Source organism: Botryllus schlosseri, chromosome 14 (genome assembly GCF_051294905.1).
Source record: "Botryllus schlosseri isolate E-star chromosome 14, Bs_hap1, whole genome shotgun sequence".
NCBI lineage: Eukaryota > Metazoa > Chordata > Ascidiacea > Stolidobranchia > Styelidae > Botryllus > Botryllus schlosseri.
In genome coordinates, this window is record NC_137249.1 from 2,592,132 (window position 1) to 2,608,757 (window position 16,626).

General features: G+C 41.4%; 2 protein-coding genes across 2 annotated transcripts; both read right to left on the reverse strand.

The window, feature by feature from the left end:
* Window positions 1–2,267: 2,267 nt before the first annotated feature.
* Window positions 2,268–6,114, reverse strand: LOC145456183 (4-galactosyl-N-acetylglucosaminide 3-alpha-L-fucosyltransferase 9-like). Its single transcript, XM_080334253.1, has 6 exons — window positions 5,337–6,114; window positions 5,173–5,268; window positions 5,034–5,110; window positions 4,860–4,976; window positions 3,401–3,919; window positions 2,268–2,697 (listed from the first exon to the last, which is right to left on the reverse strand). Exons 1-6 carry the CDS (start codon window positions 5,637–5,639, stop codon window positions 2,427–2,429), a joined length of 1,383 nt encoding a protein of 460 aa, XP_080190379.1. The 5' UTR covers window positions 5,640–6,114; the 3' UTR covers window positions 2,268–2,426.
* A 139-nt stretch (window positions 6,115–6,253) lies between these two features.
* On the reverse strand, window positions 6,254–16,603 carry LOC145456203 (beta-1,3-galactosyltransferase 5-like). Its single transcript, XM_080334292.1, has 3 exons — window positions 15,713–16,603; window positions 14,537–14,771; window positions 6,254–13,457 (listed from the first exon to the last, which is right to left on the reverse strand). Exons 1-3 carry the CDS (start codon window positions 15,762–15,764, stop codon window positions 13,115–13,117), a joined length of 630 nt encoding a protein of 209 aa, XP_080190418.1. The 5' UTR covers window positions 15,765–16,603; the 3' UTR covers window positions 6,254–13,114.
* Window positions 16,604–16,626: the final 23 nt, after the last annotated feature.

Here is a 16,626-nt window from a genome sequence, read left to right on the forward strand (position 1 = left end):
CATGCTTATAAAAATGAACTGATATGATATTGTATAGCGTATAGCCTGATATTTGATTTGATTGCCATCACCGTGTGATGTTGATGCTGTTTTTGAGTTTCTTTGACACAGTCGACTTCTAGGAACCGTGGAAAAGATATGTGCGAAGGTAGCATCTTATTTATACGGAGTCCGCGCACCTTGGAGAACGCGCCTACGAACACAGCACGGCATATTTTGATGACCCGAATGTGATCTTGGGAATGCAACGCAGCAGACGGGACTTGCAGTGTTGATGCCGAAAGCTCAACCAGGATCAATGATGGACAGCAGTGGCGAGATAGGGCAGTGGTATAAGCCGCGGCTGCAACACCAATGGGTTGCGGGTTCGAGTCCGACCGCGTAAGCGGTGTGTACAAAAAGCCTAGAAGTGCTATAAGTCGGCAGTTACGGAATGAAGTGAAGAATATCGGCCTGGCGTAAATGACCATAGTAGTCGACAAACACCATGAATACCTCAAAACAAACTAACGATGGACAGCGATGAACACCTGGAACCTGATAACGAGATTTGGGAAACGCACCTGCCACATTGGAATAGTGGTTTTTGATTCAACACTGAATTTGGTACCTCTTCCATCAAGCGCTTACTTTTGGTACGTCGCCTCGACTTAATGTCGTCCTACGCAAACTATATCGCACTGATGACCGGAACTGGCCATGTCTCACTACACATGCCAAATATTAAAGGAAAGCTGGGACGATGAAACCATTATTCCTAATGGGACGACGAACTGAATCCCCTCTCACCGCTCAAGTCAGATCACCCATCACTTAATCTTGTCGAGGTAACGGATGGCTAGGAACCATCCTATCATCCTGACAGGTCTATGCCGGATGAAACACGCTCTTCGTCTCTACCAGTGGTCGCCAACACGCGGGCCGCGAGGTCCTATTTTGCGATCCGCGACCTGGTTTGAGATTTCGGAAGAAAACTAAGAAAAACATTTTGAAATGCTGAAATTGACTCGAGTTCCAACATATTGCTGTTTTTGTGGTTTCAGAACAAAGCTATTCTCCGGTGCCCAACATCACTATTCGTTACTAGCTAAAACGGCTCTGGCGGTGGCAATAGCATTCAATCGAGGGAGAATCAGCTAATAAGAATGGGCACATTGAATTGATTAATATACAATTGCCCAAACACTGACAAGACCACGGCCCTTGAAAACGGCTTACGACAGTGGTTCTCAAGCTGCGGGGCGCCCCCCGCAACTAAAGGGGCGCGGAGCTGCGCTCAACTGAAAATGTTTTTGCGCCCTGCGCGATTTACCTCAATTTCGCAATTCAACTTAACCAGGGTCTGATTACTTCTCAACAGATATAGGCGTATGCCTGGCCGACTTCCCATTTAGTATACTTCGTCGAATTGACGCGATCGCAAGCTGATATTTCGAAAACTATAGCTGTGTGTCGGCCAGGGGCCGTATTTATTAGAACCTACATCATATTCGTACCCACGTCACTAATGATTTCATATCGTCACCGGTATCTAATATGGATACTAAGTGTGAAACTCGATTTACTTTTTCGTCGTTACTTGTATTTTTACGCTATAACTAGTTCGCTTAATTGAGAAATTTGTATTCATCATCACCACGCAGTCGCCCACCGTATCCCGCTATAGTTGAATCATCCACTCAGTAGCCAAATCGTTTACTGCATAATGTGTAGGCCTATTTGTATATGCATATACCCGAAAGTTTTTACAAACCTGGGGCGCTTCTATCGCGCACCTCTCAAGTTAACCCCTAGTTATTTGATTTGGTTTGATTACCATCACCGCGTGATCTTGATATTACGTCTTCTGGTTTTCGTGCTTCTTTTACGCATGCAGTTGACTTCTAAGAACTGTCCTCAAATCATTGCCATTGTTTTTCTATGTTTTAGTAGAAGATATGCGAACGTGTTAACTAGATCTATACGGAGTCCGCGGACCTGAGAGAACGAGTCTATACGAACACAGCACGCCATAATCATCATCATCATCATCATCATCATTGGTTTATTAGCAATTTTATCAGTTCAATACACCACAAAAATGCGATACAATGAAAAGACAGGAAGATGTCGAAGCGACAAGGAGTAGTCTATGGAATCTGACACCCACCTTGGCCTAGGCGATGTAAAGAGGATGCATGCACACTGAATGAAAGTAAAGAAGATAGTATAGAAGAAGAAGAATGCGACAAGAAATAGGGCGGCATGTGGCATATTGTGAACTAAGCTTGATTTGTGTTGTATTTATTTGCAAAATTTAATTCGAAATTGATGTTACATATAATTTGAGGCGCGGTATGAATAGAAATGTATGTCATCATATCCAAAATTCTGACAACAGGGTGTCTGTATTGCGTTCTGGGCACCCAGGTATATACTTCATCCCGCTATCCACCTGGTAGTCTCAAAAGCTTTCGTACGCGCCCGATATTATCCGAGCAATCGCTGTTTTCCGTTCCGTAAAACCATTTTCTCAAATCGCCTACATATCTCGGAGCAATTCCGTTTGTGAACATCGGTATTGAACCTTCCGATTCACTATGTTCGTTGTCGTTATCGTCGATGTTTATTCCGTGTATCATTCTGCACAAACTACAGAATCGCACGCCAGTCGTTCTTCCGTTTCGATCCGGCATCATGTCACGGTCTTGCGTCCACCTGTGAAATCACTCCAACCATCAGCATCCACTTCAACAAATACTCCGCTTCATTTAGTGCAAAGCTTCAGTCTTAGAGACATGCTGTTGTAACTGCATTTCATATTTTAATTTGAGTAAATTTTGTACAACTCTGTATATTACAGTCAGAGGTGGTCAGCAAAGGAGTATACTTATACTTTTTCGTAGTTCTCAAGTAAGTTCGGTTGCATGCACTGCCTGAATTGTTCAGTAACGAATTACGTCTACTTTTCGAGATACTCCAAGTAGGGTTTGCCAGCTTTCAATACGCCTAGTTACTCAAGGGGTTATATGATTTTAGGCTTCTTAACAGTTTTCAGTGTTTTAGGCAACACTAAGCCTAATACTTGGTATTTTACTTGCTTGGAAGTCACCACGTCTACTTCTACTCGAGTACAAGCGATGATTACATTGGCCATACCCTTGTGTACTACTTCCTCAAGCGGTTATAATGTTATATTAAACAGTATTCAGATTTATAGGCATAAGTAGGCTTGGAAAACTTACTTTTCCACTTACTTGGAAGTAGCTACTTCTAATTGTACTTGAGTAGGCCTACCAACGGTGACTACTTTGACAACGAATTATCACAGCAGGCCTACTTTACAATTAACTATATCTACGATAATATTTAAATGGTTCCATGCGACCCAGGTGTCGACTTTTTCTTCAAGGATACTAACCTGAAGTATTTAAGATATTCCTCGTCGTTGCTATCCAGAAATTTCAGATAATCAACCAGACTCGCAAGAGAAGGATAGTCCTCCAAGAAAATAAACGATCCCTTAGGCGCGACGGCTTCGTAATCGGTCTTAGTCGCTCCCAGCACCACCGGGACTGTACCAGATTTGAATCCGTTGTTGAAGAACTTCTCAGTTATATAATCTTTACAGTGGATTGAGTTTTCGAAAGCGAGATAGAATTTGTATTTCTGTATCTTTTCTACGAATTCGTGCTTTCTTTCTTTGATTGGATTGGAGAAACATCTTCCGAATGTGTCCAATTCAAGGCCCAGGGATTTCATTTTGTTTATAATTTCCATCCTCGCCACCGCGCCCGACGTTCCGTCACAGTTTGATATGACTGCTACCGCTAATCGCGATTTCCTCTTCAAAATCGATGATAGGTTTTTATTTCGAATCGACGAGTCCTCCAATATGTCGTTGATGACGCCGTATGGATTGTAGATGCCAGAGTCGCGTCTGCAATATGGAAATATATATGCATTTTAGCGATTAAAAGGCATCAATGGTCTTCTGCGCCAAGGTCTTGGACTAGATTGCATAAAGAGATAATCTTATATACATCTACATCTACATATAAGCATAGGCTACGTATCAAGTGTGGCAGCCGAGAGCTCACCTATGTTAGCGCCGCGGTACCTCTATATTGAGTATTGTTATCGCCAACGAAGTGTCTCGTAATGAGTAGGCCTACAGACAATGAACGTTACACACATGGTGGACACAAGAGAAAGCATGGCACTTCTTATCTGAATGCCTAAAAGCCTGAAGGTATAGTCGTCAATAAATGCTCTGAAGACCACTGTTGTATCTTCCATATCTGTAGTATCAAATCTGCCACATTAAGAACTCATAGACCAGGGACAATAATCGCCACAGCGACAGTACAATATGTGTACTGAAAGGGATATGCAACTCATTATGGCATGGTTACCATACGTCGTCCTTCAGGAGGATTTGTACTCCTTTTTCAGGTTTTTGAAAATGTCCTCCGAGGACGCAATGGCAATTGGCAATACGTCCTCCTTTACAGCTTTTAAAGCTAAGATAATGGAGAGATTCGAGTGAAAATGGGCATAAATGACGCTAAATAGGAAATTCGTGGTTCGAACGAAAGTGACGACCTTTTTTAGTCAACCCACCAAATTTTACAGGAAAAATAGCGAAATGGGCTGTTTTCAGTTTTGACCAACTTTTCTGATTTGGTAAAAGTGTCCTCCTTTCCCGATTCCAAAATATGGTAACCCTACATTACGGTAACTAGGTAAACCGTTCCATGAAGTTACAGGAAGGGTTAGGGTGTTTCAATGTCGTGATATTCTTACAAAATTATGACTCTTATATCTGATTATATGCAGTTATGTGTAGTAGCCTATTCACGCACGGTGTGCTAGCTGACCTGTAAGTTCTTGTGAGGTTGAATTGAAACCGTGTCTCAATTTCCAGTGATTTACTTCGCTTCTTCAACGCGAGCGGTGATTCTTTGGAAGACCACACAAATAGTTGATCTCCTCTCCTGGAAGTTTCGATTATTATTATCAAAGTTATGTCGCGACGCAAAGGTAAAATTTACCTTTTAAAACTCCGAAGCGATGTGCTGTTAATAAAATTATATAATATCACTACGGCTTTTGTATCAGGATGATTGATCTGTAAATATTGTCCAACCATTAAGTTTTGATCATAATTAGAAATGCCAACTTATTTCTTACCATGGTAAGATCATATGTCAACTGACAACTCCCGCAGATCATCGGATACGTCAGGTCATTATAGCGTTTTCTCCAATTACCCCACAATACGATATACTGAAATGAGGTATGTCAGTTATGATAAAACCCTGGTTCGATATGGTATCGGACATGTTTCCCTTTACCTTCGTTGCTTTTGAAGCGTGTTCCAAGCGTAGATAGAGCGTCTCTCTCTGCTTAGTCGTGAGATAAGCGGGTACGTATTTTACTGCTATATCTTGATCCCAATCAATTGATGCTGATTTTCCATGGCTATCAATATTTGTTGATTCGACTGAAGAACGCAGCCTCTCAACTTCTCTTTGCTCAAAGATTGGCTTGGACTGCATCGGTAATAAATCAATCCTACGCGGTAAATGTTGTCTTAAAATCACTCCTGTTTCCATAATGATGATTATTACGACAACAACTTTTACAGCCCAATGCATTCTTTGTAATGACCGAAGAGATACTTCTCATTATCCGTCAGTGTCGTATATTTCTTAGCTGTTATAAGCGTATAGCCCCGATACATCTCTCCATATCAGCTGCAATCGAACTAAGACTTGTGCAGCAACTATGGAATTCGTAGTAACATGCCTCGGGCATTGATATAGCTGATTTACAGCACAGTCGCATTAGTAGTGATCCAAATTGTGGTAGCTCGTTTCAGACTGTCAACGTATAATAGACCATAGTAGAGTACACCGTGGGACATTACAAAATATATGAATAACCCTCACTTTGACAAGAATCATTTTCATCATCTAGCTGCATCCGATAAATTGATAACATTAGGCCTAATAGATAAAAATGAATCGTGACTAGGATTTATATGTGCCACCCAAGTATATACGCTCACTGGCAAAGCAGGAATGGTTGTATCGTTTTCAACTATGGAGGTCTGCCAGATTACTGTGAGTAGAAGCAATTCTTGAGTTCAAAAAGAGGTATATCTACTGTTCACTGTAACTGTTAGGCTGTGTCGTGCTGGAGCAGTGAGTAGCTGAACGACTTGCTTGTAGCTTGCTGTCTTAGGCGTTGGCGACTTCTTAACCCACAGTTTCACTCGGTACGGATGTATTGCAGTAGAGAGACGTACGTCAGGTAGCGTAGTAAAATGAGTCTGATGATACTTGAAATAGATCGGGTGTTTATACCCGAGCGATACGAAAAAGGGAGGTTTGCACGAAAAAGGGCAAAGACTTGCGCAATGCGCGGCAAGATAGCGAAGTGAATATAATATTGCGTAGTAAACAAAGTGATTATAACGGTAACTAGGCCGTACGAGACAGAGGAATACGAGCCAGGATATTGTGCAATCGTATGTGGGTCACATGGTAATCGCAGTACTACAGCAAAGCATGTAGTTCCCTCGTAACAGATACGTCAAGGACCAGCGGTCCGCTACATCACGTATAAACTTGCATATGTAACTCAGTTAAGAAGACTGAGATTTAAAATCAAAATCAAAAGATAACATCAGACTGTTTCACTTGTTGCAATTGACTCCATATTGTTCAAATAGTAGACTCTAGAGACGATCAAAGGATTTTGATTGAACGATCATGGTTAGAGTTTACCAAACTATTTTGACTCGCCGCCAGTTTCCATCTGAACAAACCATTAGCGCCACCTCCCTTAAGTACTTCTATTGATCTGGAATACTCAAGTAAATGTATATTTACTTGATCAATTACTAACATGGTGAAAGATATTCTTGTGCTGGATATAAGACCACTAATAAAGTTTACAACAAACAAGATATTCATATTGTCAATTTTATTTCAGTCTAAGCTTTTACTGGCTCTCATCGGGAATGTGCGTCAGTACATATGATTAAATTAAAATTAGAAATGTAGAAAGAATTTTAATCAATCATTCAATCAATCAATCAATCATGTTTATTAATATTTTCATCGTTTTAAAACGTCACAAGACTGCGATACAATGAAAAGATAGGAAGGTGTCGAAACAACTTGGAGTAGCCATTAAGATCAGACACCCACCTTAGCCTAGGCGAAGTAAACAAGAGGCATGCACACTGAATGAAAAGTAATGCAGAGAATATAAGACGGAAGCGACAGAATGAGGTGGCATGTGGCGTAGGGCGAGGTCGATGTTAGGTCGTGGTCCGGTAATCCTGAAGACTGGCTAGTATTGATTTAGAAGTATCAAGTATCAAGTATACACTGTACAGAATGGGGTATATATCAACACATAACCAACCGCACAACAGAGACAATTTCGACTATAAAAATAACCGAATGACAACACAGAACACACCACTAATGGAATATTCACCGAGAATAGAGATGCTCAATTGCTCATACTGGATCGGGTGTTGAAGCTTTATAACGGTTGATTTAGGATAGTTAACAGAACGATGAGAGCAACCACAATATACAATGGATCATTGATTACTACTATAATATTTGCCGCATTTATGTTGTTTAGGATGTTCAATTGTAGGTCTTTATCTGATCGTAGTCGTGCATGGTGTCTTCTGTGATGGTAGAAGTGTCTTCGTCCATTGATTATATAATTTGACTTGCAATAACGCAGGCATTGCTTGCGGGGCGGAGCTTGCACGCCTCTCGTCAAGGCTATAGCTATAACTATAGTACGTGTACAATGTACATATACTGTATACCAGTGGTTCCTAACCTTGCCTCCAGCGCCCCCCAAGGGGCACTGGCGATTTTGAAGGGGGCGGAAACGCTCAGGGGGCGATATGGGGGGCGCTGGGCTCAGGGGGGCGGTATGGGGGGCGCTGGAGAAAAATGGCTTCGCAGTAGATGATGTGGTGGTAGGACATATCCCTAATGAGTATTCAGAGAAAATTAACACCGCAAACTTCGTTATATATAGCCCACAAAAGGGCTAATAGGTTTAATTGTCCATGGGCGCCTAAATGACTGGCACCGAATGTTCCTGTCTTGGCAATCTGAACCCCAGAAGGCGAATTCCATCTGGCAGGGAAAAATTATATGCAAGTGAAGAAATACCACTCTGAAATCGTGTGCGTCTTTTAGTTTAGTACGATTGGGCGACAGGGATATCTAAAACTAGATATTCCTGTTGGGCGATATCTCTGTTGGGCGATTCTATATTTTTTGATATAGCAAACAGGAGGTCACGAAATAACATCATGCAACGAAGTCATACCAACGTGTTCGCCCGCCCGAATATGTTTAATTATCAGTTACGGGCCCTACAGTTTCCAAGACACCTCACAATGTTCGCTCAAAGTTTTGATGAGTCTGCGCGCACTCAACAACTCACTGCGCTGACCCTTGGACAACAGTGCGCAACGACTAAAAAAAGTCATAACTTCGGATTTGTTGTGCGCAACGTAGATTTTCTGTGCGCAGAGACCGTGTAAGCCCTGCGCACGTGCGCAGCTTAGAGGGAACATTGCACCTCACTCAGCTCTACCGGTAAATCTGGTAACGTGAGCAGAGAGGACAAGAAATTGATAGCAATATATATGCAATTCCCGATATTACTGACCGATTTTGTTATGAATTATCGAAAGTTTTCGCGCTTGGCACTTGCTCGCTAAACAGTACAGCTGATTCCTGGCAAAAGCGAACGACGTGATGGGGGCGGTCGGTTCATCACCCTATGGGATCCCAAGACCCAAGTTTTTTCGGGGGGCCTGACGAAGTACCGTTTCGTTCCTGCCAACGGGTATACGCCCGAAGATGTATAATTAATATTGAGGGGTCCTACCTTTTCAATCACACATCACTCAGCTTTACCGGTAAATCTGTTTACGCGAGCAGAGAGAGGGTAAAAATTGATCTCAATATACATGCAATTCCCGATCATATTGACCAATTCAATCATTAATTAGTGAGATTTTTCGCGCTTCGCGCGTCTAGGCGAGAATAGCTGCCTCAGTAAATGGACACCCAATGTAGATGACTAGTTTCAGCAAATAGCTGATAGCCGAAGGGGGGTCTGGGGGCGAAGCCCCCCGGAAGTTTGGTTTACCACCCGATGGGGGGCCCAAGACCAACGTTTTTTTTGGGGGGGGGGGGGCTGACGAAGTGCTGTTACGGCCCAGGTAACGAATTAATTGTACCTACGGGCACGCCCAAATATGTTTAATTATTAATTACGTGCACTTTATTTTCCCAAACAACAGCTCACTCAGCGCTACTGATAAATCTGATTACGTGGGCTGAGAGGATAAAAAGTTTATAGCGACTTATATATGTAATGACCACCTATTCATTCAGGCATTATAGAAAATTTTGGTACCTAGGGCGACCAGGCCACACAAACTTTGCTGACCATCGAAATCACGCTACGGGGTTCTTGAGGGCAAAGCCTTCAGAAGTTTGGTTTATCACGCTATGGTTGCGCAAGGCAATCTTTTTTAGGGGGGCTGACGAAGTGCTGTTACAGCCCTCCCTCTTACTCATTGTCTTTATTACATTCCTTACAATATGAGGTTGGTGGGCGCTGGAGCACGATAATTTTTGAAAGGGGGCGCTGGAGGAAAAAAGGTTAAGAACCACTGCTGTATACCAAGGGTCGGCAACCTACTGAATCACCGACAGTTTCTCCACATATCTTACTAGAAGCAGATAATATAGATGGCGATGTCCTGTATTACTCCGATGCTTGCTGGCTATGTCGAGCAGTTATGCTTGCACGAGTGTGTAAGTTGAGAAATGAAATAGCAAGTTTCTTTGGAAAGAAAACTATCAACGCCACATAATTTCGTGATTCGGAATAGGTAAGCCTATCTAAGCTTGCTGTTCTTAGTAAATTTTAACGTCACATCTGAACAAATTGAAACAAAACTGCGACTCAGGGAATGTAAATTGGACAAAGAAAATTATGCTCACTTTCCTACACTCGAAGAGAGCAAACCTAGATGAAATAATGCATTTGTCACTGCGATACGAAATTGAGTTACTGAATTTTCCTCCCGCTTTTCCGATATTCGTTCTCCATAAAATAAATTCAGGCTATTCAGTACTACGTTTGATGTGGACGTCAATACCATTCCCACAACATTTCAAATGAACTTTATTGAAATGCGAGGCAGTGACGCATTGAAGGAAATATTTCACACAAAGGGCATATCGCTGCTTGACTTCTACAAAAAGTACCCGTTGAAAGGGGTCTTTATCCCAGCTTGACCAACCATGCAAAAGAGAAGACATCTATGTTTGGTAGCACGTCAACACGTGAACAATTTTTTTCAACAATGAAATTCACGAAGAGCAAACTAAGATCGCGCATATCCGTTGCTTATTTATAAAATGTTATGTTTCTTGCTTCATCTGACTTGGTACCAGATGATAAAAAAAAACTTTATAAAAGGAAGCATCATCAAGTGTCACTTCATGGTATCCTATATGGTGTGGACAGTGGCTCACGGCTCACACATTCTACTTGGCTAATGCTCGTGGCCCTGGAACCCCCAAAATCAGCCTAGAAAATTGTATTGTAAAGGAGTTTGCTATTGTGACGCAACCATGCCGCCGGAGCAGGTCAGGAGCAAGTGCGCACGAGAGTGGGAGTGTGAATGCTCAATCGGTTGCGCAACAATGGCCAATACGCTTGAGGTTTGCGCTGCTCCTTACCTGCTCCTAGACGGCATGGTTGCGTCACAATACCAAACTCCGTTACATGCAATATTCGAGGCTGATTTTGGGGGGTTCCAGGGCCACGAGCAGAATAAAATTTAAATTTTCGCAATCAGTACCGCGGTAGCTATCGATTGATAGCCTTTTTATCAAATTTCGCGCTCGGCAAGCCGGTCAAAAATAACCGCTAAATTGCCTTTAGCCAAATGGAAAGTGTGAGCTACCCAATTTCACTGAGCCGTGAGATTTGTTTGTGTCCACACCATATAGTTCACTTCACTATGGTCACATTGATACTGTGTTGTTTAAGTGTGAATACATTTGCTCTTTTTGTGGTGATTGAGATCGCAGAAATGCAGCGTAATATACGGCAGTGAGTGTGAATTATAGTATGAAAAGTACGGCTGCCAACGAGTTGTACAGGAATGTACACTCGACATTTGGCCCGTGACTAGCAAAAAGTTGCCGACCCCTGCTGTATACCGTACACTGTACACTATCAGAGGTGGTCAAAGTAGTCAAGAAAGCTACTGAAGTAGAAGTAGAGACACAAAAATCTACTCAAGCACGAGTAGAAGTTGTCCTTTTAAAATCAGCCTAAAACTACTTGAAGTAGAAGTAGAATTGAATGACGTCAAATCTACTCAAGTGAGTAAGTAGTTTTGAAAACGTTCGCATGGACTGTCTAAAGCAGCAAATTGAGCTATCCGAAATTTGCAGAGCTTGATTCATATTGATGCATCCCAGGAGGTATACATTTTCGACAGCATAAGCATTCGTCCGCATCATGGGATGAAAATGATAGCATTGATATGGGAATCAATACGAATCCTCTGTTTACTCGGACATCCGATTAAGAAAATATCATGATATAGCACCCGCCCCCTTATTAGAAGGCCCGTAGTTTAGTTGAAGAGGAATTTGGAGAAGTTGTGTCGGATACGGTGTTAACACTTTGCGCGATTAGTAAACGGTAATAAAAATATGGCTGATCGTAAAAATGCCATTTTATTGTCGGAAAATAGGAGGCACTACACTAGCATTTATACTTCAACATTTATGTTCTCGAGACAAAAGAAAGTTTTTAAAAGTAGTATATATATTTCCCTTTCAATTCCCTTGGAGTTGAAAGGGAAATATATATAGCCTACTACTTCTAAAAAGCGGGAAATATATTTCATGTATTTTGTCTAGAAAGTTTCAACAGTGGTCTGCTAAAACCTTGTAAAGCTAACAAAAAGTCAAAGTCCAATATCCCAGATGAGCACACGCCATGGGCTGCTAGATTACGATATGATAGGTAAATGGTAGATTGCGAAACGGTAGTTTCAAACGTTATGATGGACCATATTTACTGTGATTAAATATTTCATATGGGCGACAATGTGGTGTGAACGGAACCACGCAACCCGCTATCGTAAATTATATTCACCGATACGTTCGTGAAAACATATTAGTCTACTGTGCGCGAAGCGCGACGAAAATTCCGAGCTTTACTAAACTTTTATGAAAATTAAATGTTGATACTCCGTGAAAACAGCCCCGAAATTCCTCGGGCTACCTTTTTGATCACGGAATTAAACTTCTTCTATTTCACAAACTGAAAAGAGCGAAAAGTAAGTAAGTAGATCACAAAATATTACGACGTAGAAGGAGAAGTAGCGGAAAATTAGACCTACTTGAGAAAGCATTTAAGTAGCGGAAAACTACTGCAGTACTTCGTAAAAGCAGAAGTACTCCGTTACTGACCACTGTACACTATATACAGTAGACAGTATACTGTAACCAGTAGCTATAATGAGTAACCTATATGCCAACAGCGTCAGTATCACGAGAAGCTTTAATTTTACGTGACATTTGAATAGCAAAGTCACTGATTACACGAGGCGCTAAGTACTTTGACCATATCGTCTTGCTATCCATATGTTAGGAACTTTTGATGCATATAATTCCAGCTCGTTTTCTTCTGGTAGTGTAACAATTTAGCTACCGCGTGCCATTTTCAACTCAGGAAAAGCAGAGTACCAATCCCTCCAATTTTTCAGTAACGTACGTGTCACGTTCACTCTTCTCCCTCTGATATTACCCCCCGCGTGACTGACAATAACCTCATCGGCTGTTTCGTACGCCTGAGTCCGCAGCTCAGTGTTATTACGTGTCGCGAGCGGGGCCGCATCGATCATAAGTCTAGCTAAAGATTTCACGCTTCGAAATATCCCAGCGATATGTGCATCGCCTAAATACTTCATCCTCATTAGACCTGTGATCCACACATCGTCCATTGCGAGATATCTTGCGCTTCGTGATACGTTGTATTATTTCCCCACCAAAGCAACCGGCATAGAATACCACCCGCCTCGACAATGCGGAGGCCAATAGTCAGGAGAATAGTCTTCCTTTGAGACATACCACTTGCTTTTCGGATTTCTAACAGGCTCGTCGACGTCCCGGTAGCAATACACGCACATTATCGGCAAACTTTGCAGAGCTGGTTCTGTGTGCGTTTTAGACAGCATGTTTTCGATACTGCCGTCGATGTATCTGACGAAATTGGGGAGATGGAACGACATGTCATCGTCTGCACTCGAGTATATCCACGATTTCGGTAGGAATTCGGCGGCCCACTGCATTCCCGCTAGGGTTTTCTCTGGAATATGCCTGGATCATGATAATGACGAAGTCAAAAACCGGTAGAAGTGAGTAATTGTCAGGGATGTATCTTCGCATGTATCAACACCATACAGGTGGTCAAAGTAGGTATAGTTGCAGTAAGTTCAGTAATTGGTGCTCTAGTTAGAAGGAGAAGTTACGCCGTAAATTTCTACACGATTATAAGTAAAAAGTAATAATTTCCAATACATGTCAAAATTACTGCAAGTGGAAGTAAAATAAATATCTGAAAACTATATTCGTATAGTTTCAAACAGTAAATTTGGCAGAGGGGTCTCATGTTTTTAGCAGTTTAGCGGGTGTGGCTACTGTCAAAATTGGAAGATGTATCTTCCCGACTAACGCAGAACGACTGATGACACCATTCAAATATGTAGTAATTTCCAATATAAGTCAAAAGTACTTCAAGTGGGAGTACAAAAAGGTCTGAAAACTATATTCGTGTAAATATAGTTTCAAACAGTAAATTTGGTAGAGGGGACGCTGTTTTTAGCAGTTTAGCGGGTGTGGCTACTGTCAAAATTGCAAGATGTATCTTCCCGACTGACGTAGAATGACTGATGACACCATACAAATATGTATAATCCTAAAAAATATATTCAAAACAGGGTCTGTTTTTTGAGACTCTTATGTCAATTACACTCGTAAACTTATCACAAAAGTAATTTGTACTTCCTAAACCCAAATTGTAAACTGTATGTCATTCCCCCCCCCAAAAAAAAACTGTTCAAGGAGAAGTGGAAGTATTCAAATAACATTAAGGCGATGCAAACTTATATCACTATAACTTTCCAGAATTAAGAGTGTAATCATTTAGTGTTTTTGCCTAAAATAATGTTAAGTCTAAGTGGAAGTAGTTTGAAATCATAACTACTCGAGTAACTATCGCAAGGAGGCAAAATCCTACTTTCAGTATACTCCAATAAAATAGAAGTACTTCGTTACTGACCACCTTCGATCAAGAAATTTGTACGTAATAGTCTTGTTTTGAATAATATATTCACGAGTAATCGTCAGCAACTAGAATGGGAAGGAACATTGTATCGTCCCGTTTAATGGTAACTTACGTAATATAGTCTTGAATATCAACCATGAGAATGTCGCCGAATGCTTTGTGTTCTGCTATTATGGCTTTTGGATCTTGTCCAACGTCGTTGTACCATTGCCCGACGATGAAAACCGTGATGAATCGCGATCCGTTGTACGTTTTTACTTTCGCCCAAGTATTTCGTAGTGCTTTCCGACGATTTTTGTTGCGCTGCGCTGATTTTACGAGTACGACTGATGTCCAGCGTGCTGTATCTTTAGTATGCAAACCGACATTTTCATAACGAAATGCAGAATCTCGTTTCATCCCACATATAACTGAATCTTTGGAAGGATTAGGATTCAATATCTAATTTGAAAGTTTCGTGCCCAATCACTTTGAATTCATTGATATTCCAATTGATTCTCTACATCAAACTCAGTGAATACAACACGATAACATGCACGATAAAGATATGAATCTATTACCGATTGCTCCAATATGAATATTGATCAATCCAATAAATGGGCTACAGTCATGAAATGGCCAGGAAAATAAATTGATACACCCGTACTTCAAATTGCAAGAATAGTTGCGTAATAGAGTGGAGTGAAATTTTTTGTTTGTTTTATATCGTAAAAACGGTTTTATATATCCCGACAAATTATCTAAAACTTCAATATAAATTGACGTTAGGTGGTTAACCCCAGTTTCCAGCCGGTAACCACCAATTTCTGCGCGCAAGGAAATAAAATTGCTCATCTTGGCAACCACTGGCCGTACAGTCATGATATATAGCTCAAAAACTGCCGAGACATCATGTTTCTATCTGTCCTAAGAAGAAAGTTTGCTCTATTGTGAACACAAAACGATTGATGTCCAAATTTTGGCACGGCAAATTTTTTCTTCCAAGTCTTGATATACGGGGGTTGACGAGGTCGTAATTACATAATTGCTATTACTGTACGCATGGCCGTCTGCTTCCCCCAAAAGCTGTGCGAAAAGGTTGGCAATCCCTGATCAATGGCTCGGCACGGCTGGGTGAATTGTGACTGAATTTATGGGAATGATGTTTGAACGAGTATAAATCGTTACTCATACATCAAACTCGCGTTTGAATTTAATTTAAGCAGACTATTCAAGATCTTGAGGATATCAAAATGGACACGGGATTTCCATGTGGTTAGAAATCAACGGACATGTCCAGGTCGCTAACCTTTATTTTGCGAATCGCCGATCGGCTTCATTACATCATCAGACGGCAACATGACGTATACTGGAAACGCCGATGAATATTATCCATACTTTTCATCAACTGTCGCGGATTTATGTCTTGCTAGGGTGACTTATTCGCAGTCAACAGTCTGTGGATGTCTTCGTCTGAAATAGTTTTGCGTGAATATCGTTCGCTGTCGGTCTCGGTGGGCTGGTGTCGATTGCAGCGCATAATGAGCAACAACACAGCCGATAGCAGAAATGACCGCGACAGTATGGTCATTGGTCATGGTCACTCGTCTGCTTCTAAACATACTTTGGTATGCGCTAACCGCTAAGACATGACACTAGCCTTCGAAGGTTTCCTGCGAGAGTGGAATGGAAATATTTGGCACGGGATCCGACAGAATGTGATTAAAGTATAGACTTATTCCCGAATTGAACTCGAATTATTGTGCCCAGCCATTATTAGTGACTAAGCAATTCCTGTACTGAAGCTATCATTGAACTCATTTTACCAAATTAGCACTCAATAAACCGCCCTGCATGCCTGCACGCTTGCCTTTCACTTACGGGGTTTCTCGCTAATTACCCTACGATGATTTCCCGCTCGTTTATTGGAGTAATTGATGTACAAGTGACTCGCAGTTGTGGATTACGAAATTTCCATTCTTCGATTGTGTTTTTTCTGAATCTTACACAATTTGGGACATGTGATCTGTAGCCTTGGGCTGCGTACGCTATTGTTGATACCGGTTCTGTAAGATGTAGATTAAATACGAAGGCATCTCATTTGTGATTCGCCGAACTATTTTTGCTATTAGGGAATGAAGATCTCAGCCTATACTCGTCTGGCAACGATAGTGTCGTAACTGTCAGTTGTAATAAACTTTCTATCATACATATGTCAAGTAC